The sequence below is a fragment of the Vespula pensylvanica genome, chromosome 15 (genome assembly GCF_014466175.1).
Source record: "Vespula pensylvanica isolate Volc-1 chromosome 15, ASM1446617v1, whole genome shotgun sequence".
Taxonomy (NCBI): Eukaryota; Metazoa; Arthropoda; class Insecta; order Hymenoptera; family Vespidae; genus Vespula; species Vespula pensylvanica.
The window spans coordinates 1,051,719-1,072,576 of NC_057699.1; the positions used below are offsets into that span (position 1 = coordinate 1,051,719).

At 36.8% G+C, this 20,858-nt stretch overlaps 1 protein-coding gene across 1 annotated transcript in view; it reads left to right on the forward strand.

Annotated features, from left to right (window-relative positions):
- The first annotated feature begins 1,193 nt into the window (after window positions 1-1,193).
- The window catches only part of LOC122634472 (lachesin), a 134,474-nt gene continuing 114,809 nt past the window's right edge, over window positions 1,194-20,858 (forward strand). The window contains exon 1 of the mRNA XM_043823457.1: window positions 1,194-1,375. Coding sequence (XP_043679392.1) covers window positions 1,285-1,375 — 91 coding nt within the window. The 5' untranslated portion in view covers window positions 1,194-1,284. The remainder of the gene's footprint in view (window positions 1,376-20,858) is intronic.

Consider the following 20,858-nt stretch of genomic DNA (forward strand, 5'->3'; position numbering starts at 1 on the left):
TCCCTCTCACTCTCTCGCCCTCTCACCCTCTCTCTCTCTCTCTTCTCACCCCTTTCTCTCTCTCTCTCTCTCTCTTTGTCTCTCTCTTTTTCTCTTTTTCGTATACAAGAAAACACGTTTACGCGTTTCTTTTCCTGTCGACTGAAAATAGAATACATAGATATAAAAATACGTCTCGTCGAATAAAAGAAATCATTGCGCTTGAAATACAATATATTTCTTCTTTTATCCTTTAAAAATTGTAGATGTGATTAGTTCAATCATTTAATACGTACGTCAACGAAAATCTGTCGAAAAAAAGATACACTAACTATTCTACATTTAGATTAATAACTTGTGGATGAGATGAAAATGAAGCAATGCTTGTAGGAAATGTAGATTGACTTTAAGAATTTAATAAATTTTGTTCGGTTGAATTTATTGGGTGCTGCGCTCTCCTGACAAGCGCAGATACACGGTTGGCTCTTCTCTTATCGAGGTCACGTGAGCAATCGTGCGTAATTCTGTTTTTCTCCGTTCTGCCGAATCGTAACCGTGGCTTTTTGTTGTCGAATGCATTTTGATAAGAAAGACTTTGCGTTATATTTAATCATCTGTAAATAAGTACTCGGATTTTGCTTCGGAAATTTCCTTAATCGTATACAAGCCGCCTAATATATTTATCGAATCACCGAAGTAACTATGTTTCTTCGAAACTCGTCTCGACCGAATCAGAATTTCAGATTGGCACATGCGCCAACCATTTTGGTCTCTCTTCCTTTTGCTGTCGTCACGCTTATCATCAAGCGTCACGCTCATTCGATGTACGCGCCATAGCGCACGCACGCGATCGAAAATCGTCAACGTTATCGATACATCGATACTATTTCATCGTCTGTGCATTAACGTGAGATCGATTTAATATACTCTTTCTTTCTTCTACCTTCCAACATTCGTTCGTTCTTCTCTGTATCGTTACAAATAAATATTTTATAGCTTTAATCCCATTGGAATTGTAAAATGATTCGAGAAATAATTGTCGTATCTCGAAGTTGATCGATATCGCGGAGTACAGACAAAAAAAATCTCAAGTTCCGTCGTGGCTCTCTCTGTAAAAGATAGGAAAGAGAGTGGCACGTGGAGAGCGAACAGGACGCATGCGTGCGGTGTTGCTCCTGCAGGACTCCGTACTATGAGTCAGTCTGCATCTGGACTCCGGTTCGCGTAGATTTTATACTACTTGTACGTGCTTACGTGATTAAGAAGACGCTATCTCGGATTTTTCTTCCGGGACGAACGGCAACTATGACAATAATGACTTTCTTCTTTGGTGCTTGGACCGTATTGCGGTTCGTCCTTTTTATCTGTGTCGTTCTTCTTATTCGTTCTTCGGAAGGTAAGTGGATATTTGTTGGAGTGATTTTTAAAAAAGAAGAAAATAAACGACACGCGATATAACTCGATCGATTTCGGAGGTAACGTCCTTCGTATTTCCGAATAAATCGTTTAACGCTATACCGAATACCTATACATAAATTCTCAGTGAGATTCTTGTGAAATTCTTGTTAAATACTTGTGCAATTCCTAATCGTCTTGCCGCACATAATTTTGAGAACAATTTGAGAAACGTCGAGAACTTTTAAGCCCCGAGCAATGCCCTTTTTCTACGGTAGAAAGTTCTATGCGAGTCATGTGTTACAATTAACTAAATCCCGCGTAAATCATACCGGTCAATATTTCACATAGCAGGAGGTATCTTCTATTGTTGAAATTTTTTATAATACACGTTCCTTGGGAACGATTTTATTTTCGCGATACAATATCGAATAGGATGGAGAAAAAAAAAAGATTTCAAAAATACATACGTTCGAGATAACGGAAGAAAATCCACGGCAGATATATTTCTTGTCATTAAGACAGTAATATTTCTCAACTGCAATGTCTTTAATCTTAGATCCTCGTATAGACGTAGTCGCCACACTATCCTCGTTATCCTCGAAGTGCTGGCAGAAGAAAAATTCAGGTTTCCGTCGTTAGATGCTCCGTCAATCTTCGGGATTGCCTGCGATTTCTCCTGGGAGGATGTTCCCTCGAGAGAATCACTGGCCGTTGCTAGACAAGCCACCGGCGAGTGACTTCGATAGAGAAGCTGTCGAGATGAACGAAATTTAGAAAATATTGCTATCGACATCTCTCTCTCTCTCTCTCTCTCTCTCTCTCTTTCTCTTTCATTCTTTCTCTATCTTTCTTTCGTTATTTCTCTTTCGAATACCTCACTCCTTTCGATAGACCGATAATCACTTTACTTTTTTCCATTCCGCCTGTTCGTCTATTCGACGTAATTTCTTCTATATCACGAAAGAGAGAGAGAGAGAACGAGAGATAAAGAGAGAGAGAGAGAGAGAGAGAGAGAGAGAAAGCTTTTCATCGAGAGCCTTTCATCGAAAGCTTTTCAAAGTGCAAAATCACTGTCCGGACAAACTTCCCGGGCTTCGGTTTCTATTTCGAGCATAGTTGCGAAGTGTCCGTAGCAACGAAACTTGGGAAATACTCACTGTAACTAGATAGTGTCGTACAAGCGCCCGAGGTTCTAAGAAAACATAGAATAGGTTGCTCAGATTAGTCCTAGGAGATGTGGAAGGGGTGGAGTGAGACAGTAGGAGTGGTAGGTAAGAGGAAGCTACGAGCTTTCGTTTTAATGACTTTCGAATTTCTGTCTTCTGTCTTTGTTTCTCTCTTTTTTTTCTTAACGCTTTGGTGTTGAGAATTAAATAAATCTAATGAAATGAGAGGAGAACGAGTCCTCGTAAATTCATAAGCATCGTAAGTACTCTTTTCATCTTTTGTACGAACAAAAATTTTACCAGGAAGACTCGGGGATGTCTCTTAAAGCTCGCTCCTGGTAAAGGAAGCGTAAAAAGTGTGGGAAAGGTGGAAGCCAGGGAAACGTGGGATGTCTATCGCATGACGAAGTAGTCAGAGGTAGCTTCTAACGTCGTCTCATGCACAAGTCCTGCTGCTAATTATTCGCGAGCACGCGAATGAGAGAAATGCCTTTCTCTTTTTACTTGTATGGTAGCTAGCTAGCTAGCTAGCTTGGTAGGTACATCTAACATATGTTGCAAGGCACGCAATGTTATACAACTCTGAGCAATTTCCATTATGCGATGCTCCTATGTTATGCAAATAGAGAGACGCGTGTCTGTGCAGATGAACCCTTATAACTTGTTCGATGCTCGGCCTTTCCTCCTTCGAAGGGAAGCATTCCAAACCCTTGGCACTTTCTCTTCGGTCTTGTAAAATCGCTACTGTGGCTAGCCTCTTCAACATCGTCGAAAATTCACCGTTAGAAGTTGATGCCAACTAACGTTACCGAACGTATTCGTAGCTAGACTTGCTCTTTCCTGTTCCTTTATTTCGTCTCATGTAACGTGAAATCCTGATGAATGGTTAGATCTCTCTCTCTCTCTCTCTCTCTCTCTCTCTCTCTCTCTCTCTCTCTCTCTCACTCTTTCATTCGCTAAATCTTTATTTTACTTTCGAACGAAGAATCATTTGGCAGAGTGATTTAAAAGAAAAAGAAAAAAAAAGGAAGAAGAAAGAGAGTAAAGACCGGTGAAGTTTGTAGAGTTGATATTTATGTTCATTCTATATGCATAATGTATAGTGTGTAAAAAATGAAGTAAAAAATTTTGTATAAAGAAAGAATAAAAAAAAAAAAGGAAGAAGAATAAAAATGGCCATGCTCTCTAACATTGTCTTTTTGGTTATAAAATCTCGGCGTTAATTTGACTGAAATCCACTAAATCTCCGGAGTCATTTGCACAAAGTGTGCTTTCGCCTTTATGAAAACTTAACGCAATAATGCGCTGAGTAAATAGCTTTCAAAGCCACGATATTTACCACCAACGGAGTAGGTGAAACGACGCTTAACGACGAATTCAAATTTCATGAAAGCTTATCTGCGCTCCTTGATTTTATGAGCTTCCTTCCTTTTTTAAACCACGGAAGCCGGGCCATCCCACTTTATCGACCATTTGCAGACAGCTCTTTTTGGAATGTAGTAGGTATATATGTAGGTAGAATACATACATATATATACAAAAGTTCATGGCGGTACCGAACTCGAGACGATCGATACTTTATTAACATTTTAAAGCAATTGATCCGACTGTATGTCTAGACGCATAGTTTCGCTTTCATAATCCCACAATTATTTATATCGATTAAAAGTAAAATTATTATGTATTTATTGTTAATTAGTTCGAAAGGAAAAAAAAAAAATATTGACTCTTTTATCTCAATAACTCTTGAATCGAGAATTCATCAAAATATACAAGTGAAACGAGCTTTTTCTATTGGTTTAAGTAGACCATTAGATTTTTCATCTTTCTGCATCGTCGCAACATGTTAGGAAAGTCGATCTTACGAAACTTACTCGTTTCTTCGAGTAACTCTCTCTTTTGCTTTTCTATAAATCGTTTTGATGTCAACAAGCAAGGAGGAAATGAAGTTGGTGAACTTTTTGCAACGCCCTGAGAGGGTGAGCATTGAAACCAACGTGCTCATTCGGCGAAATTATTATCAATGTACATACCTAGGCAGAGAACTCTGTGAAATCGAGCAATCGTTGAAGTTAAATTGGCTCGCTAATTAATATCGATCCGGCCACGCGTCCGATCGGAGATCGGTTTGCGTTCTTCTCTCTCTTTCTCTCTCTCTCTCTCTCTCTCTCTCCCTCTCTCTTTTTCTTAGCTGGATTGACTATATTGCTGCTTTCATTTGAAATCTTTCTATACGTCTTATCGTAGTAGCTATTTGTAATTTTTCAAGCACAGATTCATCTGAAATATTTACCCAATCCTTCTGTAAATTACGTTTTTAACTAAGTTTATAATGGATAAAATATTACCCGAAGAAGATAAGAAATATAAGAAGCGAAATTTACAAAATCTAATACATACAACTATCGTAAAGTTATTTGCAATTATCGCGGAAATTAATCACGGTAACTTTCATTTACATAATATTTATTTAGTTTTCTTTAATGAACTTTTAAGATAAATAATAATTAATAATTAACCTGAAATAATAAATATCTTCGTGATAGGTCATTGAAGTTCCATTAAATCAATTTAGCTCCAATTTTTATATTTTTAAAGTTATTCAAAATGTAAATATTGAAAAATTCAATATATCGTATAATAAATGTCGTAAAAGAAATATATATATATAATGCAATGTATTAGTGACAAACGATGACGAAGCAAGGATCTTTGCTACTGAAAGGTTGAAAGCGAGAACGTGAATGTAACCCACGAAGCGGAAGGACGAGAACGACGCGACGGAAGGGCTATCGCTCGGAGGCTCCTATTCGGTGTGCATCGGCCGACCGCAAAGTGTAAAACGTCAGCTGCAAGCGTTGTTTTGCGCGCGACCAGATTGCCGACACGGCCGCAACCAAGCTGCATCTCGCATCCTTCCTGCTTCTCTCTCTCTCTCTCTCTCTCTCTCTCTCTCTCTCTTTCTCTCTCTGTTTCTCTCTCTCTCTCTCTTTTCTCAAGCTCTAGTGCGTTTCCATGCAACGCCACTTGCACAATTTGTAAAGTGTCTTTCACAAAGATCACCCGTTATATTTGAAGAACAAGACATGAAAGGAGTTAACGATATTCTCGAAGTTTTTCCATTTTGTCTATCCATCAACTCGAAGCTCTCGTACTTTCACTGACCTCTGTTATAAGAGAGATCGATGTAAACGACGTCTGCGTCTTTTCTTGATCTAACAAACGAATAAGAATGGACACGCCCTTTTTACGAAATGGTAGTAAGTACATATATGGGAGAATGATAGCTCACGCGTGACACGATTGAAGAAGATGACGACGAAGAAAAGGGGAATAGGGTGCTCGATTTTTGTTTCGCTAGTGCCGGAAGCGGATGCTATTTCGTCTCGTCTTTCTTCTTCGGTCATTGTTATTTCAACGCGAAATACATACTTACTAGGCCCATGAATTTTCCTAGTATACGAACGTCGTCGTAAAGAAAATTTCAGGGGGGTGTGTCCCTTCGATAAATATACTGTCTCTCGTCTTTCTTTGTTTTCGTTCGATAAACAACAGTTAATAGTTCTCGTACAGATCGAAAAGAATAAAAAAAGAAGAAAGAGAAGAGAGAGAGAAAGAGTGAGAGAAATAAGTTTATTAAAACAAATGAATAGAATGAAAAGAATATTACGAGCTAAAGATATAATTTAGCTAATTGATATTAAAATGAAAATTACATTAGGTACATCGAAATCAAAGCTCGTTAATCTCAAGAAAGTTTTATCTCTCTCGTTTTCTTCCTTTCAAAAAGAGACTCCTACATATAATCCTCGTTTGAAGATTCAGGATAAAAGAGACTATTTCAGATAATACGAATGAAAAACTTAAAATCCATAAAGTCGTTCCTAAGGTAGTGTAGTATCCTTTAATGATTCAATATAAAGATAACAAAATACATTTTTAACAGTTTAAAACGCACAAATTAAAAAAATCTTGTAAATAATGGAAATTATTCAGCATGGATAACGGAATATGCACGACATGATATTCTCTACTTCTCAGTGAATGTCAGCTGTTGCAAGAGATATGTTCACAGTTAGCCACTTTACGAATAAATCAAACGGAAGGGTTTAGTAGACAATGTAACTTTCTCTACACGACAGGCAACAACTCATTATAAATAAGCAAATAATGGAACTGTTAAAGTACTAAATAAGTAATAGTAGAAGAGAGAGAAAGAAAGAGAGAGAAAGAAAAAGAAAGAAAGCAAGTGAATTCGAATAATTCGCTGGAGTAGCTGGTTAGGTGAAAAGCGCAAGCATCGTCGCCACTAGACGAGTGCCTTTTACCCTCGCCTACTCTCGAGTTCCCGCTAAAGGAAAATCTTGAGGCTGTCGAAAGCGAGGGCGTCAAGTGTTAATGTCGTCTCTCGTTGAAACAAGAAGACGCCTTGGGAAGTTTAAAGCGAGCAACGAATAAGTACATCCGCGTCTCTTAGAAAACAGCTGGACGTTTTCGACCTTCATTTGCTTTGTTTGCGAGTATTTCAACATAGTACTACTTTACAGACTTATATATATATATATATATATATATATATATATATATGTATTAAATTAAATTATATATATATATAATTTTATTTTTTAATCAAAATCATAATAATTTCGAATACTAACGAAATTTTCATGAAAATTAGACAAGTTGAATATTCATTAATATAGCGGAGATGTGATTTTCCTATATTATACGAAGATAATGGGATCGTAATAAGAACAACGATGACTTGAAAGATGATGAAGGGATTAGAATAGGAGAGGGAAGAGGGCAATGCAGCACGACATGTGTGACTACTGTTTCGCAATGACAAGCGTTCAAAGTTTCCTCTGTGACACGTGACATAGCTATGTAACTGTGGCAGCCGTATTCATTATGAATCTCTCTCTCTCTCTCTTTCTCTATATCTTTCTCTCTCTCTCTCTCTCTCCCTCTCTCTCTCTCTCTATCTATCTCTCTCGTTCCTTCTCTGTCTTAGATGGTGATGCAAAAGGGTGAGTAGCGCAAAGAGGTGGGAGGAAATTACGTTCCATGTCCCCGTACGCTCCAATACTTCAAGAAGTGTCTCACATTATTACATGACGCATTTAGAACGAATAGGTGTTAACGGGACATTCTAGAAATTAACATCGATGCATCAGATCTCTACGGGAATCCTTCCTCAGACATTTGGTATGCTTCAACAAAACGTGACTACGACAATAGCTTGTCTAGCGATTCGGAGATTTATTGCGTACAATTTTTCAAAGGATATTCTATTTTCTCCATACTAACATACGAGAGTATTCGTCGAATTATTCGTGTTAAAGCGAAACTCTCTTCCTTCGAGATTCCTTACATCATTCCATTCCTCAACAGGTTTCCCTCTTGAGAAAGAAGAATTTATTCGTCGATCGATATTTCCTAGCTATTGATATATTGCTTTTATTATGACTTAAGACTCCCAAAGGTACAATTGAATCGTTCTATCCTTATAAGATGAACGATATATTTTTATTTTAAATCATATTTTAACTGGTATACAGATAGAGATTATATTATATCTATAAGATATAAGAAGAAAAAGTTTGTCAATAATAAACGTGTTCAAATGTCACACACGATTGCTTTAGGAATATCTGTATTTTCATTTAAAACTTTTAATTTATTCAAAGAGTAAGCAAATACATCTATCGACGATTAATCTGAAAAAAAAGAAAAAAGGACAAAAAAGGAAGAAAGAAAATAAAAAAGTCGATAGGTGGGTAAGCGAAGAGAATTTATACAATTCCTTCCGCATCGACGAGCATGTCACAGAATCATCGATTTCGACATGTTATCTTACTCGGCAGTTGTATCGATCGCTATCATAACGTAACAACAAGACAGAACAAGCAGCTGCTTCATACGATGGATCAAACGGATTCCTTTGACTTTTCCCTTTCATAACCCGCAGTTAACATTTCAAGAAAATAATCGATACGAGCAATGCAGCAAGTTGCTGCAATAAAACTATAAGAGACAAGTAGCATACATATAATACCAACAGCCAAAAATGTTAAAAATCATGAATTATATTTAAATAGATTCCTATCGGTTTTCTCCATTCGTAAATCGCATTGTCACTTTCGAAGGATTTCAAAAGCTTTGTAAAACTTTTAATAGTCTAAGTCTTGGAGTACAACGATCTGGCTACAAATCGAGGTAGAATATACGAAAACGTTCGTTGGCAAGCGCGCATACTTACGCTATGTCTTATGCAACATCATCCCTCTCTTTTTCTCTTTCCCATTCTCCATTCCCCACCCTCTGTCCCTCTCCCTTCGAGTATCACGGAATTCCTTTGGCGAATACGATCTCGTAAGGTCTTTCCAAACATCCGAACATCCTGTCCGGTCATCCCACCCACTTCCATTCTTCCCTCCGAGCAAAACGGATCGGTCCTCTGCATTTCCCCTTTACTTTCACGAAAGCAGCGAGCGGTATAAATCTATTACAGTCGCGACGACGTTCTCGTGGAAACGGTGCTAGGGGCTGGTACGTGGAAAGAAAGGAGAAAGGAGGAGATGGAGAAGAGGGTGGAAGAGAAGGAGGAAGAGGAAGAAGAACACGATAGGTCGGAGAAAAAGAGACGGATATAACGCGGTGAAGCGTAAGAGGTGGATAGGAGGGTAAGGTCTCGGCTTCCCATGTTGGCTGTTGTTCAAATGGTCTATCCGACAATAAAGAGCGATGCACGTCTTTCCGTAGAAATCCTCTGCTTTCGCGAGATTCAAACGCGCAACCTCGAAACCGTGAGCTTTGGAGAATGTAAGAGGAAAGAGAGGAGAAAAAAGTCTTTCGATACGGAACGATGAGTAGTTTCTTTCTCTCTTTCTCTCTCTTTCTTTCTTTTTTCTGCCTTTTTCTTTCTTTTTCACTCCTTTCCTTGGTCACAACACAACAACGTTCTAATCCCTATCTCGTACGCGTAGTCCCTGTTGTCTTACCTTCCTTTTCTAACCTCTTTTTTTTCCTTCTCTTTCTTCTTTTTATCCTTTTCCTTCTTCTTCTTCTTCTTCTTCTTCTTCTTCTTCTTCTTCTTCCTCTTCCTCTTCTTCTTGTATCTCGTGGCCAGTCGAAACAAGAGATGTGTTTGTGTTTGGACCCAGGCCAGATAATCCACGGCAATAAATTTTTGTGTGTACAGTACTATGTGATTGGTTTTATCTCTTTCACCCGGAGCATGGTATACTTAACCCGTTAGCCCCGATCGGTAGTCGGAGAGGGCGATAGATTTTCCGGAAGGAAAGACACGAGCGTGAAACGAAGTGTGGGTGTGTTGGGTAGACCGACCTGTGAGTTTCGTGTACTTGAGACCGTTATTTAGAAACGATTAACTGAGCAAATACGTACGGGCCATCGATCGCAAAGATTTTTTGCAAATCCTCGACGCTCTTGTTTTTTCTGCATTTTTTCTATTTTTTTTTGTTTTGGTTCCTTTTTTTATTGTTTCTCTCTGTTTTTTTCTTTCATCTTTTTTCTTTCTTTTTTTCTTTTTTTTTTTTAACATGCTTTCAACCAGAAGTTCTAGAACGAGTTCGATTATTCGATTAACCCTTTAGCTATTATACGCTACTACAATGGCTTTTCGCTGAGTCATTTTTTGGGATGACGAAGCACCACTATAGCAACTTTCCTCTGTTTGAGGTTTTTTAACGAGTATCGTGGTATAGTGGTCTCATTCGTTTTCTTGCTTCCGAAAGCCTTGTAAGTACGTTGCCTGGGAGATGTGAAAATTATGATTGTTTCTAATTTTGTAAAAGGAAAAAAAAAATAATATTATAACTTACACCAATGTTACTTTGTAATCATAACGCAGATAAGGGTAAATGTATAGTTGAAAATATCGAAACACCGATCATGGTAATTTCGTTTACATGTACTTTGCGATAAGAGCACTTTGATAAAGACGATACACGACCAGTTTAGCCGTAGTCGAAGGTTTAAAAAAGGTACCTTTTTCTTTCCAGAAAAAAGTCAATCGATAATACATCGTATATTCAGTGACTCTTGAAGGAGGAAGATGAAGTTGAATGAAAATAATTACTCGATGTAGAACGTAGAAATTCTGCATGCTGGCTCTTACAACCGTCTGCTTTCGTAAGCTTTCTCTGTCCAAAAGGGCTTAACCATCACAGTGTTTTAAGCAAATCCCCCTCCGTTCTACCTCAATGTGGTTCCGCACGGTACGTTGGACCAAACAACGCTATGGCGATAAGCAGCGACGCGACGATGCCATGGCGTGGCGCGAGAATACGAATAATCCGCGCGAATGGTATTACACGATTATACACCTTATACGCGCATGCTCATAAATAATACGATTTACTAAAACTCCCTGTGAGACGTCTCTCCTCTCAACCATTTTGAAAATTACGGCTACTCTTCATGATGAGATGTTTCTTTCTTCTTACTTCCTTTTTTTTTTTTTTAATTTTGTTTCTTTTGATAAAAACAACGTCGATTATTAAATCGTAAAAGTTTACTACGAAAAGTTTACTACGTATGTATGTATTGTTTGAGAGAATTTCGTAGTATCCAGGAAAAGGCGGTATTCGAAAACTATCGAGACGTTTTACGAATGTTATTACGCATCTCTCTGGTCGAAATCGAAATAGAGAGAAAGAGAAAGAGAAAGAGTGAGAGAGAGAGAGAGAGAGAGAGAGAGAGAGAGACAAAGGGAAAGAGAAAATGAACATTCGAAGCACAAGTACGATGTGACGAGAGAGTGGAAGAGGAAGCAAGTTTCGTTTTGTGAGTGTAGATTTTTGGACGGTAAACGAATTAGGAGTTTATTCCCACAGATAGTTACTTCTCTCGAACAACATACGAATACGTAGATAGCTAAATCAGCTTGGATACGATTTCGTGCTCGCTGACGAAATTGTTTTCTAATTCTATTGGAAATAATAGTTTTTTTTCTTTTGAGGTTTAAGTGGTCTATCTAATAATTAAGTAACATATTATCTATGTGATTTTATATTTTAATCATTGAAATGGAAAAAGAGGATATATGAAAAAGTTTTTAAAGGTTTTATAAGATAATCGATATTATAGATATGTAACGACGATAACAAACTTTGAGGAAGATGATTGAATATATATGTATATATATATATATATAAATTATTCATAATATATACGATAATTTGTTTATCTCTCATGACGGTAATACATGATTTAATAATTATAAACTGTAAATTGCGATTACCATTTATTTTCGAAAACTATCAAAATATATTATTCAGAGATAATCTTCGATCAATAGTTGATGCAACTATAATAGATTTTATACAATTATTTTGATGTCCTTAGACTTTCTCAAGAAATACTTGAAACATTAATTCTGCATTAACTATCGTCATTATCGATCTATACGTTCGATCCTAATAAATTTCGAAAGAAACTCTTAAAAAAATTTTCCTTGCTCGTTCTTTATTCATAAAAATCCAAAAAAAAAAGAGAGAAAAAAGAAAACGGAGAAAGAGAGAGAGAGAGAGAGAGAGAGAGAGAGAGAGAGAGAGAGAGAGAGAGAAGAAAAGAAGAGAATACTGTCCCAAAAGATAAGAGAAAAAAATTTGTCTTCCACTAAACGTCGAACATTTCTTTTTTAGTTTAAGAGCTTCGGCGAAGTCGAAATCGTCGTAGCAGATGCGTCGCATAAAATCGTTGGATGTATTTCAAGCGAGGAGAGCTTGTGGGTGGGGAGAGGGATGAAATAGGGGGTGAGATGAGGAAGAGTGAGGAGAGAAGGAAGGAGAAACAGGAAACCAAACTTTCAAGTCAACTCTTCAACGTAACGATTTCACGAAAGAGGGTTATCGTGCATCCCACCCTATTTTTACCCCCCTCGACGTCGTTATTCTAGGAGATTTCGCACGAGAGTATGATTTTCTCTCCTCTTATTCTTCTCTCTTCTTGTTTCTTTTTCCTTGCTATCGGCGACTCGAATCGTGGCATGGCATGGTGTAACGTGGCATGGCCTGGCATGGCGTGGCTTCGTTCATTCACTCATTCACTGGTCGTGTCGTGTTATTGCGAGATGTTTAAATCGTGATAGATTTTGTCGCAGAGATATTCCCAGCTAGTTGGCCACCATCCAGTCTCGTTCCTGTTTTAATGCTTTCATCGTTCTAACGAAGATTGTAAGGGAGAATGTGAAATGGATCTCGTGTCGATGACCCCTATGTTGATTTTAATAACCAAACCGATGAATTAAACCAACGAAGCAATCCATTTTATTACTTTCCTATGATTTTCTCTGGAACGTATCTCTTACAATAATGAAAATATAACTTTACGAGCGTTAGAGATAAAAAGTTGTAGGAACTTGATAGAATTATCCATGTATCTTGTTTCCAATCGATCGAGAAACCTATTCGATACGATTTATAAAGCACGATAGAACTGCTTGATTCGATCGCAGTACACTAGTTATACCTTCAATGAAGCACGAGTTCGAAGATAGGAAAGAGGAAAAAAGAAAGGAAAAAAAAGGAAAAAAAGGGAAGAAGAAAAATAAAAAGGAAGAAAAAGATCGAGCTAGACGGAATGAAAGGAACGAGTCGCGGAATCGTGCACGTATCGCGAGATTTCTAGTTTCCTTCCGTTCTTTGGAAAAACAGTTGACATCTGGACACGCACGTGTCTCGGAAAATGCCTTTCACGTTTTTTCTCTATCTCTGTCTCTGTCTCTGTCTCTCTCTCTCTCTCTCTCTGTGTTTCTATCTCTTTCTTCTCTTTCCCCTCGTTCTCACCATTATTATTTTACTGTTCGACAGGCAGTATCGACGTACACGTACTCCGTACGTGAGAGAAACCCTTTTACGTTCACGGTGCTTTCACGATGCTTTTACTCGATTTAAGCTCACCCTCACCCCTTTTTCTTTCTCTATCTATATCTTTCTCTCTTTCTCTCTTTATGCTTTCACCTGCTCTACAACGGTTCACCACTACCGCATGTTACTTGTTGTCCACCAAAGCGAACGTTCTGCGACAATAATGGCCAAGGACAAATCATTTCACTCGAGCGTCATTATCGTTGAATATCAATAGATAGACATTCTTGATATCTCCGACGTTGTCATCTTTCTTCTTTCATATTCATACTCTCATAGACTTTTGATGATCGATAAGAAGCTTTCCACTTTGACGGAATGAGTTCTGAATCGATTTGATCTTCGAAAGGACTACACCAGACCAGACCAGACCAGACCAAACCAGTTTCAATTTCAAACGTATTTTAACTAGATTCCTATGAAAAAGAGTTTACGATGGAAAAATTAGTCTATCAGAAGGACGTCATTTTATTAACGAAACGTTTACTATACCATGGGATAGACACTTCAGATTTTTTTTATATTTATCCATAAAAGAAAATCATTCGGTGCATAATGAAACGTTTCTATCCTTTAATTTTTCGGATCGTTTGTTCTTCTCCAAAAGTTCGTGTTTCTCGTACAGAGAAGGAAGAAGCGTTGGCAGGACCGAAAACGACTCGTGCCAAGTATACGTAGATCGAACGATACCTAGACAAAGATAATAAATGTTTCTATTTTACGACGTTGGTTTACAATCTGGGACATATATTTATTTATTTATTTATTTATTTATTTATTTATTTACTTACTTATTTACTTACTTACTGAGAATACTTGTAAAATTCGTTTCGAGATCTCAGTTCGACAAATTGTCGCAATTTCTTGTATTATTTAAAATTGACGATAAATTTTCTTTTGAATTTGTCGCGGTAATTTTGTTTCTCAGTAAGATAAAATTTCGTAGCCCGCGAAATTTCGGAGATATTTCTGATGGAATATCTGTCTCGAATAAGCAGCTAATTCAGTAGCATGAAAACGTGAATAGGAAGGTCACGAACTAACGGAGGAACGGAGTCGAACGGGGAAGAAGGGAAGAGAAAGGAGTCTGATGAGGAGGAAACGGAGAAAGATGAGGAGGACGCAACGGGTTGGACATCGAAGGGCGAGTAGCAGCGGGTATTAGAGGGTGTTGGACGAGCAAAGGAGTGTGCGCGCTCGATTAATCTCGCAATCTGGATGGAGTGGCTATGATAGACTCCCATGAATAACTCATGAGCAGTGGGTAGCTGCCTCCCATAGGGACATTCGCGTATAATTCAGCCACTTCATTTGTCCTCATTACTATGCCCGATCGTTACATAGAGCACGATTTACGGAGAGTTTCTCGCGCTCGCGCCTCTCATTGCCACGCACTCGAGCTGTTTCTATATCTATCTATGCTATGTGTGTGTATATATATATATATATATATATGTGTGTATACATATGTGTGTATATATGTGTTATGTGTGTACATATATATATATATTTCTTTCTCTCTCTTGTTTAAAGTACTGTACTAGTCACCTTATGGAACATGTTGCCGTCGAGTAGGGTAAAGGAAGGAGAACGGGTTGACTGCTTTTAGCTTTTCCGTCTCTACTCGTCGACGACAGAAGAAGAAGAGTAGAAGCTCTGTTTGTTTTAACATCATATTAATGTACGCTACTTGCGCAACAAAGAAATACTCGTTGTTCGTTTAACAATTCCAAGTACCGTCTCTTTGCAATAATGAAAGGATCTCTTTCGTGTAGTAACGAGAAAAGAGACGCTTTTACTAGTTCGTTGTCCCGTGCCTTTCTGATTTTACTATCGTTTTCATTGTACCTGAACGAATTGGACTGTATCGTTAGTTTCATTGACGAATATCGAGAACTACGATAATGCGAATAACGAGGATATACTGATAATAACACAAGAGATAAGGTGAAAAAGTAGAGCAGGACGTAAATCGAACGCGTTTGCCCACAAAATTCCTGCTGTTCTCCGCCGTTCATCGTTCTATGTCCTAACGGCCATACCTCGATAAATGGAATTTATGAATCGGAAAGTAGACCATCGGACCGACACTGCAGAGGGAGAGAGAGAAAGAGAGAGAGAGAGAGAGACAGACAGACAGAGAGAAGGAAAGAGAGAGATAGAGAGGAGGAACCTTTTGACGAGTTACGTTCAATATGCGAAAATAACTGGACGATGGAATTCGATGAGTTTATCTTGCATGAAAAAGAGAGGGATTTCCATGGGGATTGATACTGGAGAAAGACAACCAATCTCTCGTCTACTGGAAATAAAAGAATTTTTCGAATGGATTTTGTAAAAAAAAAAAAAAAAGAAAAGGAGACGAAGAAAAACCCGTTAAGTAGCTCGTGCCTACTATCGATGTTCTTTATTAATTTCTTCTCATTTACAATTTGTCTTTAACGAATGGTAGTTTCGTTACTTTTTACATCTTATTTATCGTCTTTTCCTTTTTTCCTCCGTATCCTTTTCGGTGCTAAGAAAGTAGTGGGCAGGTAACTTTAGAAGAACGTCACTGCGGCACTACTTTCTCATTAAATCCAATGAGATTTGAAACTTTATAATTTCTTTATACTGACGCAAACTTTTTTACCTTGTTTCTGATCTTTCTCGTTTCTTCCCGATGTATTTTCTCTCTTTTCGTCTATTCGCTTTTCTTGCTTTCTCCTTCTCTCTATCGCATTAGCAACGAAGTAGTATAAGTAAATGGCTATACTGAACTCGATGCTAATATTCAATGCAATTTTATTATAGAGTAATGAAAAAAAAAAAAAAAAGTATGAAGTAGTAAAAGACTTCAATAAAGTATTCGAATGAAACTTCTGTACACAAGTTGCTTCCCTGTCTATTTTCCTTTTTTTTTTTTTATTTCTCTTCTACCCCATTATATTTCGCGATAAGTAGCTAAATTAATTATACTTTTAGGGCTTCTCACCGTCAAAAAATTATCTCTTATATTTAACAAAATCGAGCGAAATTCTTTGACGTTTAATTCGCGACGCTCGGTGCGTTCGATATGATCGTTGTTATGCAAAAATATAATTACAGGATAGAATAATGACGATGGAAAGCACAGAGTTCGTTCCATTTCGTCCTGTTTTATTAACGATTGCATTTTTTGCGAACACGGCCGCAGGGACGAATAAGAAGAGAGATAGAGATAGATAGATAGATAGATAGATAGAGAAAGAGAGAAAAAGAGAGAGAGAGAGAGAGAGAGAAAGAGAAAGAGAGTGAGTGAAAACGAGGAGAGAGCGAATATTATGCTAGGCGGCTCGGTTTATAATGGGATTTACTTATGTTTGACAAAATGTCATTAACCCAACTGCAATTTCGCCGGTTGACAGTTTTGTCCCGTGCGATACCATAGAAAAATATTAACGAGTAGTGCGTAGCCTCGGTTGATTACATCTCGTATGAATTTTTCCCGTATGCTCATCTACGCATTGCACATGTGAAAGAGATAGCTTTTCTCTCTCTCTCTCTTTCTCTCTCTCTCTCTTACTCACACATACGCACATATATACATATTCCACGATTTTTGTATAGAGTTGCAAAGCAACAGTGTCATACACGAATCTGTTCATTTATTATTTACGAACGAATATGTCCAGGTCACGATGGCTCGATCGATCAAACATTTTGTTCATAACTATGAAAATCACAGAGAATTTATGTTACTTTCAATTTCGCAAAGCCGTAATTGAAATCCCTTGTTATTCGAACGAATGTTAGTACTTCGGATACTCTTATTTATTTTTCTCTTTTATTTTTTTATTTTTTTGTTATTTCTTTTCTTTCTTTTTTCTTTCTTTTTAATATCGAGTCCACGGGTTATTGTTTGTTCTTAAAAATATCGTGCACGTTTGTTCGGAATACTTGTCACGTTGAAAAAGGGATTATCGAGATTGTATAGAACTTTCGTACATACATACATACATACATACATATATATATATATATATATATATATATATATATACATATGTGTGTATAACACGATACATATGTGTGTGTGTGTGTGTATAATCTCGTTTCTATGTAGACAGATGAAAAAATTGTCATTTGATATGAAACGAACGATGATCTGCTCCCGTTTGCTCAATGATACGGTTTCGTACGTGAAGTATATGAATAATCTGTAAATCGTGAATGATGTACAAGCCGAACAAGATGGTTATTTCATTCCTATTAATCACGTTGCCACATCGTCCACGACTTTTCCAGTACAATTTCCGGCCATAATGGAACGCAGGGCGTACATGGAACTAATAAAGTTACACAAAATTATGCAATCTAACGTATATTAACGTAAGTTAATATAGGTAGACTGGTATTAAATAATAACCGATTTAAAACAATTGTACGTGTGTTATATGGCGCACGTGTGAAACAATTATAAACGCGAATAAGCATTATTTTTTGACACCTTTTGTTACCATATGCGTCAGAGCATTATACCGAAAATATAAAATATTCGTTTCATTTCAATTATTGAAACAGTAATATCGCTGTCCAAAAAAAAAAGAACGAAACAAAAAACAGAAAAAGAAAACCAAGAGAAGATCGGTTAATAGTGTATAATTTATGAAAATGAAGCAATGCATGGGATCGTCACGATTTAGATTAAAAGTAGGTTGAAAATAATTTCAGAATATTACATGAACAATTGTTAAAATTATCATTATTGAAATTGAGTTCAGACTTTTCTGATAGATTGTAGAATTTAAAGAAACTAGGTCGAAGGAAATGAGAATCGTATTTTTACCGTTTCGTGTTTTGTCTTCTAGTAGGTTAATGTTTGAATTTTACGGTTGTATAAAAGAATAAAGAAGAGACAACTATATTTGTATATGCATTTTTGTATTGCATACACACATACACACACGCGCGCGCACACACACACATATTTATATATGGCGTGACCTCTATGAGTCTATAATTAGTTTTACTTTGCGTCGCATCTTAGTTGATTTTAAGATACCAGACAATTGGTATCGTATAATTCAACTATATTATATTTTTCTCATTCTATATTTGATGTATATCATTAATTTCAATTCTTTGTTATTTCTTTATATATATACATATATATATATATATGTATATAAAAATACACACACACACACACGCATATATATATATATATATATACATGTGGCATGATCTTCACAAATCTATAAGTATTTTTATCTTGCACCATGCCTTATTTGATTTTGAGACACCAGACAAATGGTATTGTAAAATCCAAAGAATATTGTACTTTTCTTATTCTATATTTGACTTAGATCATTAATTTTTATTTCTTTTTATTTCTATAAAAGCTCGATAGTATCTATAATATCATAATATTATTTTAAATAACAATTAAATGAAAAAAACGTTTATTTTTTTTTTTTAAATGTGCGAATGGAGCTTCATCAAATATTTTAATGTCTTCAAATTCAGTCAATGTCTTATTATTATAAAACTGTAAAAGCGTATTATATAAGATGAATACTTTTATATAATCTGAGCGTAATTCTTAAACATCTCGTTTATTATTCGTTAGACGTTCTTACGTCCTTGAAGTTCTTTTTTCAAGGAAATTTGCTTTCTAGGGATTCATATGATTCAAAAGGAATACATCATTGATAATTTTTTCTGTAGAATTCATATAATCCTTCGATCTATAGCTGTTTCGATAATAACGAAATAGAATCGTTAATTCTCCTTAGTAGTAACGATAGAAAGGTAGTCTTTAAGTGTTTGAGTTAAAATTTTTATTGAATAAGTCGATCAAACATGTCAAATGTGTACATTACTATATACGTTTAGAAAAAATAACCTGTTAAAATACTTATTTACGTTTTTTTTTCTTTTTTAGCGAAAATGAAACATTTGAGTTTAAAAAGAACGATAAGAGAAAATCTTGTTTCACTGTTAATATTATTTCATATTGCTCATTCATTGGAAACGTTACGCTAATAGTAAGTTTTTAATATTCTTTCATGCTCTGTAATAATCCGCTTAGCCAATTCATTACCAGGTAAATGAATTTCAAGAGAAAGACGAAAGAAGATTTCATAAAAACATTAATGAAACAAGATAAAACGAGACGAAATAAAAAATAGTACACATACATATACACACACATACAATCTATATACTTCGATCTAAATCCAAACGTATATCTTTCGAATCTCTCAAAGACTACATCCGAATTTATCCACTATTGTCGTCAGTTTCATTTGTTCATATTATTCGAATTTAAAGGATTGAGATTGCCGTCCAACAATAGCTAGATAAGCTATCGAAGTATTCCGTTTGACTGGCAGTGATCGATTGCTTTGTGTCTCGAGGCCGGGGTATATATATATACATATAGACAGAGAGACAGAGAGACAAAGAGAAAGAGAGAGACAGAGAGAGAGAGAGATAAAAAGATAGGGAGAGAAAGTAAAGAAAAAAAGATTCGTAAAGAGAAGATCAGAGAGAGACAGAGAGAGGCAAAAGAGGATCTTGTCTTCCAATGAACAAGAGAGAGAAAGAGAGAGAGAGAGAGAGAGAGAGAGAGAGAGTGATGAGAGGGTGAGAGAGGAAGAGGGTAAGGGACTAACACCATTAGCGATCACTCTTCGCCGCAACAGCTTGCAACAGATGATCCCGGTCGCTCTGCTAGATTAGCAAACAAGGAGCCAGTACCGCTACCACTTATCTCCCCGTAAGTGCACCATCTATTCGTCCTTCGCTTTACCGTGACTCGCTCGATTTTCGCAAGCGAGGGAGTAAATTAAACGCGCTTGAAAAGAAAGAAAGAAAGAAATAAAGAAAGAAAGAAGGCGCCGGATGCCGCGACTTTTCTCTATTGCTCGTTGCCTGGGGTATTTAAAGAGGCGAACGCTTAAACATTTTCTACCCCTCGTGTAAACACACACACACACACACACACTGCATATATATACATGTACAGATACACACAGTCATATATGTGTACATTGACGTGCTTACACGCTTATTGTATTACACGCTCTTTTCGTCGTGTCGTCGTCTATTCGAGGATTTGTACGACTTTTGTCGAGTCACACTTCGTATTATCCAAATCCTCTTTTACTTCCTCTTTTTTTCTTTTTTTTTCTTTTGTTCGTCAACTACTTTCTCTTTGATAATTGATAATTGTGTATTAGATAATAGTTTAATTTATATTAGAACGAAATTTTTTATTTGGAAGTTAACGATGTATTTGTGGGACTGTTTTATTTGTCAACGTCTTAATCTGACTTCGTTGTTTTGAGACGCCGCGCATAGTTCGCGACTGAGTGGCGACGTGACGACAAAGAATCATTTGTTTATTTTAGATAGATGCGAATATGCGGCGTGTGCATGCGTGCGTGCGTGTATG